General features: G+C 39.3%; 1 protein-coding gene across 1 annotated transcript in view; it reads left to right on the top strand.

The window, feature by feature from the left end:
* The window catches only part of LOC137391030 (chromodomain-helicase-DNA-binding protein 8-like), a 28,706-nt gene that overhangs the window by 6,895 nt on the left and 7,138 nt on the right, over positions 1-14,673 (top strand). The window contains exons 11-30 of the mRNA XM_068077369.1: positions 211-399; positions 3,104-3,335; positions 3,425-3,586; positions 4,253-4,490; positions 4,844-5,250; positions 5,924-6,097; positions 6,580-6,762; positions 6,999-7,103; positions 7,230-7,472; positions 8,166-8,279; positions 8,437-8,580; positions 8,842-9,020; positions 9,109-9,252; positions 9,377-9,532; positions 10,083-10,323; positions 11,254-11,551; positions 11,655-11,865; positions 12,015-12,228; positions 13,098-13,478; positions 13,672-13,780. Coding sequence (XP_067933470.1) covers positions 211-399; positions 3,104-3,335; positions 3,425-3,586; positions 4,253-4,490; positions 4,844-5,250; positions 5,924-6,097; positions 6,580-6,762; positions 6,999-7,103; positions 7,230-7,472; positions 8,166-8,279; positions 8,437-8,580; positions 8,842-9,020; positions 9,109-9,252; positions 9,377-9,532; positions 10,083-10,323; positions 11,254-11,551; positions 11,655-11,865; positions 12,015-12,228; positions 13,098-13,478; positions 13,672-13,780 — 4,124 coding nt within the window. The remainder of the gene's footprint in view (positions 1-210; positions 400-3,103; positions 3,336-3,424; positions 3,587-4,252; positions 4,491-4,843; positions 5,251-5,923; positions 6,098-6,579; positions 6,763-6,998; positions 7,104-7,229; positions 7,473-8,165; positions 8,280-8,436; positions 8,581-8,841; positions 9,021-9,108; positions 9,253-9,376; positions 9,533-10,082; positions 10,324-11,253; positions 11,552-11,654; positions 11,866-12,014; positions 12,229-13,097; positions 13,479-13,671; positions 13,781-14,673) is intronic.

Below are 14,673 nucleotides of genomic sequence, written 5' to 3'. Positions count from 1 at the left end.
TTTTTGTACAGAAGAAGCTGGATGTCTTATTACTCAGCCTGTTATGTCAATGTTTGTTGGCTAAGCTTTGATGACTCAAGCTTTTAATGAGCTTGTTGGCTAAGCTACGTGAACTAGTCCTGAGAATAAAACATAGTTTGTCGACTCGCTTTTGTGTAACCATTTCATCGAGCAGTCATGCCTAGTGTGGGACTTGGGCCATTATTGTAGGCAAAACTGTATCCTCGCTGATGAGATGGGTCTGGGCAAGACAGTCCAGAGTATAGCCTTTCTTCAATCCATATTTGACTATGGAATTATCGGACCCTTCCTTGTCATCGCACCTCTCTCTACAATCGGCAACTGGATACGAGAGTTTGACACTTGGACTGACCTGAATGTCATCGTCTACCATGGCTCGTGAGTCTTGACCATTGTCTGCTTTGTTTGATGCGGAGTTGTTTTCTTCTGCGTTACTTTTGCTAGTGACATTATCAGTGTATTGAGTATTTTGTTAGTGATGTTCATACATTTCCTAATCATTTATCTTTTGGTGAAATGAAAATGACACAGAATCAATACTGTCTTGCTGCGCCTGTAAAATTAAATTTGCCAAATGAAAACCTAAAAAATTGTGGATAATAAATATTGCCAACAATCTTTTACATGTTAACACTTTTATTTATTTATTTAGAAGTGTTTTGTTATCCGGCAAATAGTTTCTGGTGTTTTTGATTTTTGAATACAGTAATGGCATTATCTTGAAGAGATACCGTAAAACCTCTCAATGAACGTAAAACCTCTCAATGAACTCCTTGGCGCTCTACTTTTTAACCTTTCCTCTTTAGTGGCGGTCAACTGGAGGCGGCGTTCAAATAAAGGCTGGCGTTGTATTTTTCGAATGACTTCAGAATTTTGGAAGATGAATGTCGCCTTTTTGCGAGCGAAGCGAATATCGTCTATATTGATCGCCTATCGCTCTTTCGGTGGAGCGATGTTAAACCTTTTGGATGCAATAAAGCTGCTAACTTGCCTCTAACTTATCATAAATCTCTAAATAAAATATGCATTGGAAAGCCAAGAAATATCTCAGTTGTTATCTATTGCTTGCATATAATCTGCGATGGTATTATAGTCTGTGCCTAGCTTTGCAATTTGTTAGAGCTTTGTATTTTATATTTCATTCTGAATTTGAAGGCATATTTTTATTTTACATGTATATCTATATTTAACGATGTTGAATAGAAGCTCATTGCAATTATTGATATGTTTGCTACAGTTTGCAGCCAAAACTAGTTTTTATGTGCAGTAGAAGAGGAGTTACGATCGTCGATCATATGTAAGCCGTGTTAAGACAACCACAAGGATGCTATTAAATGACAAGCTATAAATCTGCAAATTTATAAATTAATGATAATCTATCAATTGTTACAAATATATATTCATGAACAGGTGACATAAACGAACCATACTTATATTATATGCAAAAACAAAAATTAATGTTTTTAAAACAAATATTTGCATCGTTTGCTTGAATAGCTGTGTTCTTATTGATACTTTCGATGGTACGAGCTTCTGGTTGTCGAATACCTTTCACAATGTCTTCTGACCTTAGCTCTTTATCTGCACTGCTGAACTAGTTGATATTAGCGTCCAAACAGATTTTGGCAGAGCGATACTTTTACGCGTTGCATTTAGCACAAATGCGATGCGTAAAAGTTTTGCTTGTTAAGCACAACCTTGACCCTAAAACTAGTCGTTCATCTACCATCGTAAATGTGAACTGGTTTTTATATACATTACTTTGATGTATCAAGACCACGTTAAACAGGGAACTACTAATAGCCTGAGACGGTTATTATTATTTCTATGGTGTTGCTTTCAAAGTTTTTAGCAAAAAAACGAAAAGTCTTAGAATTAACGAGAGAATTAATTGTTATTGAGAAAACAACGACAGAATAAATTGTTATTGATGTAAGCAATTCATTATTAATACGATTTTGTGGATAATTTTCTACTGATCAATTGATATTATGGGTTCGTAAAGATCAAATAATGCCAAAGTGGCGGTCAAATGGAGGTGACGGTCAATTAAAAAGTGGCGCTCTATTTTTCAACCCTTTTCGCAGGGTGGCAGTCAAATAGAGGGTGCGTTCAAATAGAAGAGGCGGCTTTAAATTTGAGGTTTTACGGTAACTACAACACTTATTATATACAGTGGAACCTTGGTTCTCTAGCATAATCTGTTCCAGAAGGTTGTTCGAAAACTGAAACAATTTTTTCCCCATTCGAATTAATGTATGTAAATTTTAATCGGTTCCAAGTCAAGAAAACAACTTCTGTAAATTAATTTTTTAACGTTTCACACCATAAACTACTGTATACTGCATACTAAAAATAAAAACGGGTAAATATAAATCGTGTTTAATATTAATAAAAGATTTTCTATCTATGATGATAAAAAAGAAAACAAAAAGTAAATATTTCACATGTTTTGTTCTTAAAACATCGAAAACAACGGTTAAGATACAATACCAAAAATTGCAGAAATTGATAATGAAACAGCAAAAAATGCAACAGATCAGTTACATCGAAAATCGTGTGAAAAAATATGAACAACAATGGCACATTTACTTCACATCATTGAAGGGGAATCCTCTTCCAAAATGAGGGTAACTTGACTGGAGGAGTTATCTCCCTAGCAAATCTCTTTGGTAGAGGAGACGTCGTCCCAGATGGTTCCTTCCTGTTTGTAAAGAATTTATGAAGCTATCAATTCCTTTTTAAATTCAACATTTTTACGAACAATTTTTTGTTCTTTCTCAGCGTCTTGCTTTGTTGCTGGAGCCATGGTAATGAATGTTTCCATGCTGTTTCCGGAGCTGTTCCAAATGCTTAATTTCAATGCTCATGCTCCGGTTTGGTCGAGAACCGAGGTTCCACCGTATGTATATTTGATACCAAAGAAGATTAGGCTCTTGTTTTCATGTGTGGTCAACTTCTTCACAATGGAATCTCGAAAAACAGCATAAAGCATTAGTTATGTTCTACCTGAACTCTTTTTCATGCAATTGCAGATCAACTAGTCGTGCTATGATCCAGGAATATGACATGTTATTTGCAGATCAACTAGTCGCGCTATGATCCAGGAATATGACATGTTTTACCAAGACTCTTCTGGGAAGAAAAGGATGGATGTCTTTAAGTTCAACTGCCTCATCACAACTTATGAAGTAATCATACAGGATGTTGAGCTCCTTGCGCAGATACCATGGCGCTGCTCTGTAATTGATGAGGCCCATCGTCTGAAGAACAAGAACTGCAAGTTGATGGAGGGTTTGCGCTGCTTTGAACTGGTAAGAGCTTTTTTGTTTGCGTCTCAATTTTAGACTTGTGTATTCTAATAACTAGTGGAGTGCTACTAATTGGCGTTTGTTTTGTACAGGAGCATAAGGTTCTTCTCTCCGGTACCCCTCTGCAGAATAATGTAGAGGAACTCTTCAGTCTCCTTCACTTTCTTGAGCCCGAGCAGTTCAAATCGGCTAACGAGTTCTTGTTGGAGTTTGGCAATCTCCAGACCGAGGGCCAAGTGGACAAGCTCAAGGCAGTGAGTTTATTTGTCATAGTTTGAAATTTCTGCATATGCTATTTACAGGCAAAATTTTAATCAGATTATAGGTTTGCTGGTTAAAAGTTGATGTAAATTCAAACTAGTTCCATGTGTTTATACTCGTATGCGTACAGATTTCTTGTATTATTTGATAAGGCCAGAGATGTCACCCTTGGAACAGCTTGGTAAAGTCAACCTAGTGTTTTGACAATTTCTCTCAATTAAAATCTCATACGATGCAATCTTCTCCCCACCTCCAACTGTGGTTTGGATGGGCGGACACGTCTGTTATTACAGTAAAGATTGCAAGTTTCGTACTCTGCCCATGCTAGCTGGAAGATTGTATTAAATTTGAGAGTTGTATTTGAAATTTTATAGTTTTTACAAATGCGTAATATAACATTACGCATTTACAAGTTTAATGTTATATTTTTTAAGAATTTCTTATCAACCATTACCCAACCGATGTCGTTCATTAATACAGACGCATGATCACTCAACTCCAAAAAGGTTTTTCAATAACAATCATTGGTAAGCTTGATGAAGTTCTCTACTATGTTATTCCTCGGTGTCTGCTTAGCCAGCTAATCAGGTATACTAAGAGGTAGGAAGGCGGAGTTGTGCCCTAGCAAAGCTACCAGATGCTATGCTGGACACTTTTAGATTCTGAAGCCAATGATGTTGAGACGTCTTAAGGAAGACGTAGAGAAAAACCTGGCACCAAAGGAGGAGACCATTATTGAGGTCGAACTAACAAACATTCAGAAGAAGTACTATCGGGCAATCTTAGAGAAGAATTTCTCCTTTCTCACAAAGGGAGGAACGACTGCGAATGTACCCAACCTCATGAACACTATGATGGAGCTGAGGAAGTGCTGCAACCACCCCTATCTTATTAATGGTTTGTCTATCATCTACTCGTTGTCTATCATTGATCCATTTAAGTATTAGCATAGGTAAATATTTGCCCTTTTCATCCAATGAACTGTTGCAAGATGTCATTGAAATTAGTTTAAGCAAAATCCCATATATTAACCGGTATGAGTGGACCCAGGGGCCCTCATGGAGTCATGGAATGGTGCGCAACTTGACTTCCCTAAGCAGGTGGACAATATAGTGACCAGTTTATAGGCGCCTTGGGAGTCTTGACTTAGGCTTAAGACTATTCTTAACCTTCTCCATAATATCTCCAGGTGTGTTTAATATCTTCCTAAGTTGTGACTCGTTTAAAAACAGCGTGTGGGATTGCTGCAGGTGCCGAGGAGAAGATAGTTCAGGATCTAAGAAGCAAGATGGGTTCAGCCGATGTCGATATGATCAGTGAGTCGATGGTGAATGCTTCGGGTAAGCTTGTGCTCCTCGACAAGCTTCTGCCCAAACTAAAGGCTGGCAACCATAAGGTGCTCGTCTTCTCTCAGATGATTCGTGTTCTTGATATAATTGAAGACTATCTTATCCACAAAAAATACATCTATGAGAGGATTGACGGGCGTATTCGGGGTAACCAACGACAAGAAGCCATAGATCGTTTCAGTCGTCCTGACAGCGATAGGTTCGTGTTTTTGTTGTGCACACGTGCCGGAGGACTCGGTATCAACCTGACCGCTGCTGACACCTGTGTTATTTACGACTCCGACTGGAATCCTCAGAATGACCTTCAGGTTTGTATTTTTATTAGTTACACATGTTGTGGTTTGTCTTTTATGCAGTCTGTCGGCACAAATACAATTAGAAACTCAACGTGGGACTGTCTGTCATTAGTGATATTAGGAGTTTTTCGATCATTGTTGCGCTGCTGCTAAGGGCTAAATCAAATGAAACGACCATGACAGTTGAGTGATAAAGCTGGTTTATGTGCATGACCCTGGAGGATATGTGTAGCACCCTAGAGGATATGTGTAGCACCCTAGAGGATATGTGTACCACCCTAGAGGATATGTGTACCACCCTAGAGGATATGTGTAGCACCCTAGAGGATATGTGTAGCACCCTAGAGGATATGTGTAGCACCCTAGAGGATATGTGTAGCACCCTAGAGGATATGTGTAGCACCCTAGAGGATATGTGTAGCACCCTAGAGGATATGTGTAGCACCCTAGAAGATGTGTACCACCCTAGAAGATGTGTAGCACCCTAGAGGATATGTGTACCACCCTAGAGGATATGTGTAGCACCCTAGAGGATATGTGTACCACCCTAGAGAATGTGTACCACACTAGAGGATATGCGTAGCACCCTAGAGGATATGCGTAGCACCCTAGAGGATATGCGTAGCACCCTAGAGGATATGCGTACCACCCTAGAGGATATGCCGGCATCAGTTGCTTTGTTTAGGCTCAGGCGAGGTGCCACCGTATTGGACAGAAAAAGGCAGTTAAAATCTACAGGCTAATATGCAAGAACACATATGAGAGGGAGATGTTTGACAAAGCTTCTCTCAAACTCGGGCTGGACAAGGCTGTTCTCCAATCTATGGGTGCTAACAAGGGAGATCCAGCTAACACTAATGTAAGCTTGATTTTATTTATGGCAGAGCTGGTCACTGGTGCTTTTTCAGATACAATGACCAACTACATTAAACGTTGACTAGCCTTTTGGACACCAACTTTGACACTGACTTGTAAACTGTTTTAAATTGGAAAAGCAATTATTTTTATATCCTTATCGCTGGAAATCTAAAAGCTACTGCAGTAATTATTTTTATAAAAAGATTATATTCGCTTTGACAATCAAAGGCCTTGGTAACCAAGGTCAATGCTATCTGCAGGAAAGTGAATTTGGATTCCAATAAGATATTGAAGGTTTTAGTTTTCTAGCTCTTTTCTTCCACATTCAGAAAATTGTCATAATATATTGCAATCGGAATTATGCAGCAAATCTATAACTAAGTTTGTATAATTGAAAGTGCATGCAAACGGAATACACTCTAGTATCAAAGGAATTTTGTCAATAGACAAGTGATTATCTTCCCATGTCTGCATGTGCCACAGGGTCCTGCGCCGCTGAGCAAACAAGAGGTTGAGCAGTTACTGAAGAAAGGAGCTTATGGAGCCCTCATGGAGGATGACAAAGAAGGAGACCAGTTTTGTGAGGAGGACATTGATCAGATCCTGCAGAGGAGAACCCAAGTGATCACCATTGAGTCTGGAGAGAAAGGCTCTACCTTTGCTAAGGTAAGACAACCCTACAAATATTCATTTTAAAATCTCCGCTTGTCCACATTATTGCTTAATATCAAAGGCTTTGCATAGAAACGTATTAAAGACTTGAAGTTGGTAATCAAGTCAAGGTTGGTAATAAGCAATTCTTGTCATTCACTATCTTATTTTTTATTCAATTCTTTTGCATTCTCAATGCCAGTATATCGTAGACGGTAGACATGCTAGAGTGACGGGCATCTCTGTTTTAGGCTAGCTTCAGTTCGTCTGGTGCGAGGGAAGATATTGATATCAATGATCCTGAGTTTTGGCAGAAGTGGGCAAAGAAGGCTGACATGGAGACAGATAATGTAAAGGTTAGTGTCTCTGTTATTTTTTAAGAAGTTTGTTTGGGATGTGTTAAACACTACATGGAAAACATTGTTTTCTACCGTACGCAGGTGTATGCAAGACCCTGCCCATCATGTACTTACTGTTTGTAGAGTGATTTGATAATTGTGGAGCCACGAAGAAGAAAACAGACAAAAAGATTTGGAGGTCATGGCAGCGCCCAATTAGAAGAGATATCCGACCTGGACACTTCCAGTGACAGTGACGCGGATGACAGAAAGTTGTCTACAAAGGCTGCGAGAGGACGTAAAAGTCGGGCACGGAAGGATGATGATTTTGAGATAGATGATAATGCTCCTCCACCCGGGTGTTATGCCCGACCTGAGTGCTTCAAGGTGTGTAATGTCATTTTTCATTGGTTTGCGGCATCCTATGTTATTTTCTCTGTCTTGTGAAGGAAAACAAGACTTATTCAAGTCTGTTGTAATTAGTTCCCTTCTCAGGGAAATTGCTTAATATGCAAATGACGCTGTACTAAAACAGTGTTAAAACTTTAATATCTGTGATATGACAGGTATTTTCTAGCCAACTGTGAAACATCTGTTGATATCAGGTCACCTTGATAAATATTAGTTCATCGCATTGTATGATAAGGGTTTATTGAATGGTCAGTAGATTGATGGTTCCAATCATTCATGACCTATTAGCGGTGTTAGGAAGGGCGTTCAACCACAATTGCTCTGCCAATTCTCATGAGCAAATGGTCGCAGTAAACCCCATACCAGAAAGATAACTTCCGGTGGTGACCCTATTGGGAAAAGACGAAAGCGGACGATTTAAACGTATTCTAGCAATGTAATTTGGTATTTAGTGTTTGCTTAACATAAATGTCAACTAATGCTGTTTATATAACTCAGCTTGGCTTGTTGCAGTACAATATAAACCACATAATTTGGTTAGCAACGTAAAGTAGACAACTCTAACAGTTTTTGATTAGCTGCATTAACAGAAGGAACAGCAGGTCATTTGAGGATGTATTTTATGTAATGATGTAGCATATATCTGACTTCACCTGCTTTTCTTTGCAGGTTGAGAAGATGCTACTTGTCTACGGCTGGGGTCGGTGGCCAGATATTGTTAAACACGGCGGATTTAGAAGAGACCTTGACGAGTTGGATGTATCTAATATTTCACAGGCTATTGTAAGTTATCTTCTCTATTCCAACACCATTGCTGCTTCATTCAGTAGTTGACCATAAACTTGGATATCTAGCTTTTGTTTTTCCTCACATATATTCCTAGACAGGAAGTAGTGTGCGGGGAGGCGTGTCATCTGTAGATAGCAATTATCGATTGTAGTTGCTCTACAGTCTGCAGCACTATAAAGGCGATGCCACAATCAAGACATTCATCTGGGATCTTGTAATGCCTACTGAGAATGGCGAACAGAAGGATATTAAGAATCATGAAGGCTTGGCAGCTCCTACACCGAGGGGTCGAAAGGTAAGCAGAGGTCCAGTAGCACTGGTCATTAAAATTGCAGCGATGTTATGACTGTCCTATGAACCCAAGAAAGGCTATTGTGTTGCTCATCACCGTGGTTAATCTTCACTTTCAGATGAAAACTTTGTTGCGTTTAGCTGAATTTTAGTTGTTATACAAAAATTTAAATTGTTATACTAATTTTTCAGGATCAATCTCAACAAATTTGATACGTAGCTTACGGTGCATGGCGATTATAAGTTCTTTTTGCATCTTACTTAGGCTCGCTCACGGGGGCCCCGAGGTAAGAAAGAGTTGGGTGAAGAAGAGGACAGCATGGATGCTTCTATTCCTAGTGAACTCTCGTCTTTAGACGAGAAGATTCGTAACTGTCCTATTGACACAGAGATGGTGCTTAGTGATGCTGGCTACAGAAAACATCTGATCAAGCACAGTAACAAGTATGTGTTTTCACTGTAAATAGTGATTTGATAAATTTGCTTGTTTGCCATCAGGCCTTCTGTCTCAAAGACACTCATTTCTCTGTAGAGTGCTGTTGCGTGTACGTATGCTGTACTACCTCAAACAAGAAATCATTGGTGCTCAAGAATGCAAGGTGTTGGAGAACACCAACTGGTCTCATATCGATGTACCGACTATGCCTAAATGTGAGGGAGAACCTCCTACTAGCTGGTCAGTCATTATTTACATAGTATTATTATTATTGTTGTCTTGTGTTGAGTTTTTGTGAAATGAGTTTCAGATTTGTCATTGTCATAATATTGTTCACATAAGCTGTGTGTTTTCTCTCGTGTAGGTGGGACAAAGATGCAGATAAATGCTTGCTCATTGGAGTTGTCAAACATGGTTATGAGAAATACAACCTGATGAGAGCTGACAGTTGTCTTCTCTTTCTCGCTGTCTGCGGTCCTCCTGACAAAAAGGCTCTGCGCAAAGAGCAGCTTGATGACGAGTAAGTTATGACAACTCCAGCTCTATGATGTATTTATACACACACAAAATGTCATAGGAACATAGACTCAGGGCAATGACAACCTTTTTACCTTGCTGATTATCTATGTAAATTTCATACAGAGTTAAAGCCATGAAGAGTTGAGTATTTTATGATTAACTGCAAGTTGAGTTTGTCGTTTAGATTCTTAAGAAAAGTCACTAAGGTCGTGTCGATCAGATGTAAACTGCAAAACATTTTCTCATCAGCGTTTAGGTCAACCACCCGATGATGTATCAAAACACCCAACCAGTGAACAAGTAGTGATCAAATCAATATGTACTGTAAGGAAAACCATTTCAGGTAGAGGTTTTGTTATGAAACTTTGAATAGACATTAACCATGAGGATAAAATCCTAAATTTTACAACTTCGGTTCTGGTAGGACAAAGAAAGTAATCTTCAACTGTAGAATAGCATAATGCTGTGCCGATGGTTATTACTTTCGATAGTATTTCACAAGTTGATTCAAAGCCTCAGTCTGTTACATTTACATAAATGATTATTTGAAGTGATGATGGCGACAAGCTTGATGAAGCAGGAAATGATGAGGATCCAGCAACTCCTGCTGCCAGCACTCCTGTCCCAAGCGGAACGGAAACGAAGACAGCTGGGGAGGAACAGTCGGCAGCCAACAAATTTCTACCATTCCCGTCCAGCAGTGATCTCAACACAAGGATACGTCGTATTGTTTCTACCTTTCAGAAAATGAGTCGGAGGAAAGCGGAAGCTGCAGCAGCATCACGAGAGAAGGTTAGTTCTAGTCCCTTTGCCTCATCATTGAAGCAAAGCAGTGCCTAGGAATCGTGGTAATTTTTACTTTAGCTTCAGCAACATGGCGAAACTTGTTTAACCTTTTTCAAGTAAGATTGCTGACATAGGACAGCGAGAGTGAATATGAAATGGGAATGAAGGCTCTGTTGGTTGCTGTTGCTCAAGTATTGCCCCGTATATTCATTTTGACGCCGTGTTCTGTGCCCTCTAGTTGCGCTCCCGTTAACTAGTTGCACTCCCGTTAACTAGTTACACTCCCGTTAACTAGTTGCACTCCTGTTAACTAGTTACACTCCCGTTAACTGGGTTATCTAGACTTTACCTGCATAACTATTGATTATTTGGACAATTCAGCCATTGTAGAGGCATCCATACAAGAGGAACTTGTACAACATTTTTGGAAATGTTATCAGAAAGTATGGGTATTTTTCTAGCATTTGCAATTGTTTCTGATGTTTGAGGTGATCTGACTGCCAGGATGTTTCAAGATTAAAATTGGCAAAACTTGATCGCGGTTCGAACACTCGCTGGTTAAAGCATACACTAAACAATGAAAGTGCGATTTATAGTCACATTATTTTATGATCACTAGTCTATAGCAACTAGTGATGTCATTTCGCAAGTACATTCTTCTGAGCATTTTAACCGCTATCAAGTTTTGTTGATCATAATCTTGAAACATCCTGGCAGTCAGACCTCAAACAATCGCAAATAATAGAAAAATACCGATACTTTTTGATGAAATCTTCTAACGTTTGATGTGTGTTCCTCTGAAGTGAAACAAAACTGATACACCAATAATATGTTAACTCTTAGTTACTGAGTTTATTCTTGGATGTTGTTGGCTTCTATTGCGTTATCTTGTACACTACTGCATTTAAGGCGAATAAACACATCGTTTTTTAACAGCGAAATGCACGCGTGGATAGAAGTGCTGCTGGGCGCATCCGAGACTTCGAAAGGATGGACAAGAGAAATGCTCGCTGGACTCGCAGGGAAGAGTCCGACTTCTATCGGGTAATTTCCTCATTTGGTGTGGAGAGCACCCGGCGTGGCTCTGCCGAACCTAGGAGGCAATATATCTGGGACACATTCCGGCAGCTCGCCAACCTTTACAAAAAAGATGATGATATGCTGACAGAGTACTTGGAGGCATTCTGTTACATGTGCCGCCGCGTCTGCAACCGACTGACACTGCCTGACGAAAGTGAGTAACACTGATTATTCTCCCTCAGTTTTTGCTGTTCGCTAGTTCACTCATCTACCTCCTTGCCTCATCTTGTATTGACTTATTCTGTGTTGGATTGTAGACCGCCCACCCACATTGGTGGTGGAGCCAATCTCGGAGGAGAGGGCTAACCGGTGTCTCTCTCGGATAGATCTGCTCAACAAGATAAGGGAGGAGGTGCTCTGGCATGAATCACTCACCAAGCGACTCACCCTATGCCAGTTTAGTCCCGAGATACCCATGTGGTGGAAACCGGGAGAGCATGATAAAGACTTGCTCATTGGTGCTGCCAAGTAAGTGCCATTATTGTTAATAATCTGCTGATACTTGCCTCAACTTGAAAGGTACTAAGTCGATTAGGAGAAACTCGTACTTTCATAAGTTAACATCTCCTTTACGTTATCTCTGTTAGGCCTCTGCATAGATTTTAATCGTGTTGCAGACATGGCCTTGCTCACACAGACCAGCATATACTGTACGATCCGAAGCTCTGCTTCAAGGACCTCTACCTCAAGTCTCTCACCGAGCCTGATAAACCTAAACAACACACAGTTCTTAAACTACAAGGAAAGACAGAAGGCGATACCCAGAAATCTAGTCATGTCGAGTCACATATAAAATCAGATTCATGTCAACCAAAAACGGACATCATGAAGGTATTTGCAACTTTGACTATTGTACTGCCTGCATCAGTGCTCGAGATCAGTTTTCGTGAATTTATTAGCCGATCAGCTTCATGTCAAGAGGCTTCTTTATTCGTTATATTTATGAGCAATCTATTACGTTGATTACTTTACTAGAAACCTTTTCCGTGATTGTATCAAAGAAGTTATCAGTTTTTATTTTCACTGACGAATTTGAAATCAGTTTAATGAGAACCGTTGCTCTAGGGATCGCGACTAAACTTTAAGCAGATGAAAAGTTGTGTAGACGTGTAGCTAGGCTCTTTGGCTGGTTCTTCACCCATAATTATTCCAGATGTGTGGGAGCATTCACTTGAGTGGTGTTATTAGCTAATTTTGTTATAACATAATTTTGTTGAGTTGACTAGAGTTGCACTAATGCAAAAGTATCTGAGCTGGTACTGGTCGGTCTTCTTTGATATTGCTCAGGATAATGGTATGTTAGCCTTGCACAACCGCAAGTTTGTATCCCTCTAACATAAATATGTGATAAATTCTGATCTTGGTGCATTCCTGATATAATATAACTAAGTGACATGGCTGATAAATTTGGACAACAGTTTCCTTATATTCATAAAGTGAAGAACTGGCGCAATTCCCAGTACTTCTATTTATCGTTACAAAATTGAATTAAATTTTTTGTATTTTTCTTTTCCTAAGTACTTACAAGAAAGACATGGATATGTATCTTTGCGGTAGAGAGCTAGATGGATGTCTGGGTCTAGTCTTTTAGTAAGGATTGGTATCTAGATTAGCTTTTGTATTTTGAATCTATTCATTTCTGTTTTTTGCGATTAGTCAAGCATCACCAATTTGGCTAGTTGGTGTTGACTATGTTTCAGATGGAAACAGATACTACCATGCTCAATGGAGATCTGCATCATAGTGTGAGTGATACAGAGGAGCCTCTTGTAAAGGAGGAGGTCATGGAAGAAAAACCTAGTCAGAAGGTGAAACGAGAGATTTCCGACGAATCAGAGACCGAGTCTAAGGCTAGTCAGGATGTGAAGGAGAGGTCGGATGAAAAGGAGAGTGATCTAGATAAGACTAAAGAACCCACTGCCAAAGCTGATCCAGAGGCGGAAGGGATGGTGGAGAGCCCCAGAGAAGAAGTGCAGGAGAGAGTAAAGACACCCAAAGAAGAGGAAATAGGAAAAGTGGTGAAGTCTGCCGAGGAAGTAAAACCAGAACCATTTATGAAACACGCACGGGAGGCAGTTGAGGTTGGATTTATAATATTTTTCAATTTTCGGCCAGTTTCCTACACAGTATAAATTTTTATTTTATGTAACTGCGACTAGTGAAACTCTTTTTTGAAATATTTGGATGAAGGCAATTTAGTGGCCATTGTTTTACAATGTTGTTAAGATACGCATGTAGCCATCAAACACTGAATATTGTTGGATATAATTGTAGCCTATAAGGAGTAACGGGCTAGATTACTATGATGATAGATCAATACCCTTCATGTGGCCGAAGGACCGAGTTGTTTATCAAAGACTAGAGCTTGTCTGCTACTGCATCGGTGAGTGAGACCGCTCTGTCAGTGTATTTTTTTCGTTTTGTCCATCGTTCACAATCTTTATCTATTTCAACTAGTGGAATGCGTGCGCGTTCAACTAAATGTGTAAGGAGTATGAAAAAGACATGTTCAAATACTAGTATTAATGTTCTAAAACTGAAGCCAAACATTTTTATGTCAAAATTAGTGCAATATAGCAAGTTTTTGTTTAATTCCACCACGTAAGTCTAGCCTTGTTGTATAAATAGAAATACTCACATGTACAGTCACAAAGCTGTATCTCCTTTTCTGCTCGCTTATATACCGCCGAGTACAGTACTGTAGACATTCCTATGATGTGTACTTCTTATAGCGTAAATTCAAAATAACTTTAAAAAATCTATGCAAGGTTTTTGCTTCGTACTACGTAAAAACTTCCATATACATAAGTGTCAAGTCGGACAAGTTTTCAAATTCGATTTGAATGGTAACATATCTCACCGCACTTGTGAGAGAAAAAACGATGTGTGTATAGCACTATATCTATTATACAATGTATATACAACTTCGATAGATCATCAGATGTGTCGACAAAACAGAGAATAGGCAGCTGCACAATTGGTCAGAAATAATCAAACGCGCTCAAGTAATAAAGGAATTGATTGGTGCAAGTGTTAGAGCATTGGTCTACCGATCTGAATGTTATGAGTTGTAGTATCATTGAAAGTTATCTTTTATCCTAACCTTGACCCTTGCTACAGATAGACGACGAACAGGTGGACACCGCTCTTTTTATAGGAAAAATACATTGTTTTGATTTGTTGTACACAGTATAAAATATTTGTAATTAGTTTTACTTAGCAGAATAGACTTTGCTGTGTAGAAAAAAATAAACAAATCGTTGTTGTAAATGGGCA

This window comes from Watersipora subatra, chromosome 3 (genome assembly GCF_963576615.1).
Source record: "Watersipora subatra chromosome 3, tzWatSuba1.1, whole genome shotgun sequence".
In the NCBI taxonomy this organism is placed as follows: Eukaryota; Metazoa; Bryozoa; class Gymnolaemata; order Cheilostomatida; family Watersiporidae; genus Watersipora; species Watersipora subatra.
This window is presented reverse-complemented; position numbering and strand designations above follow the sequence as displayed.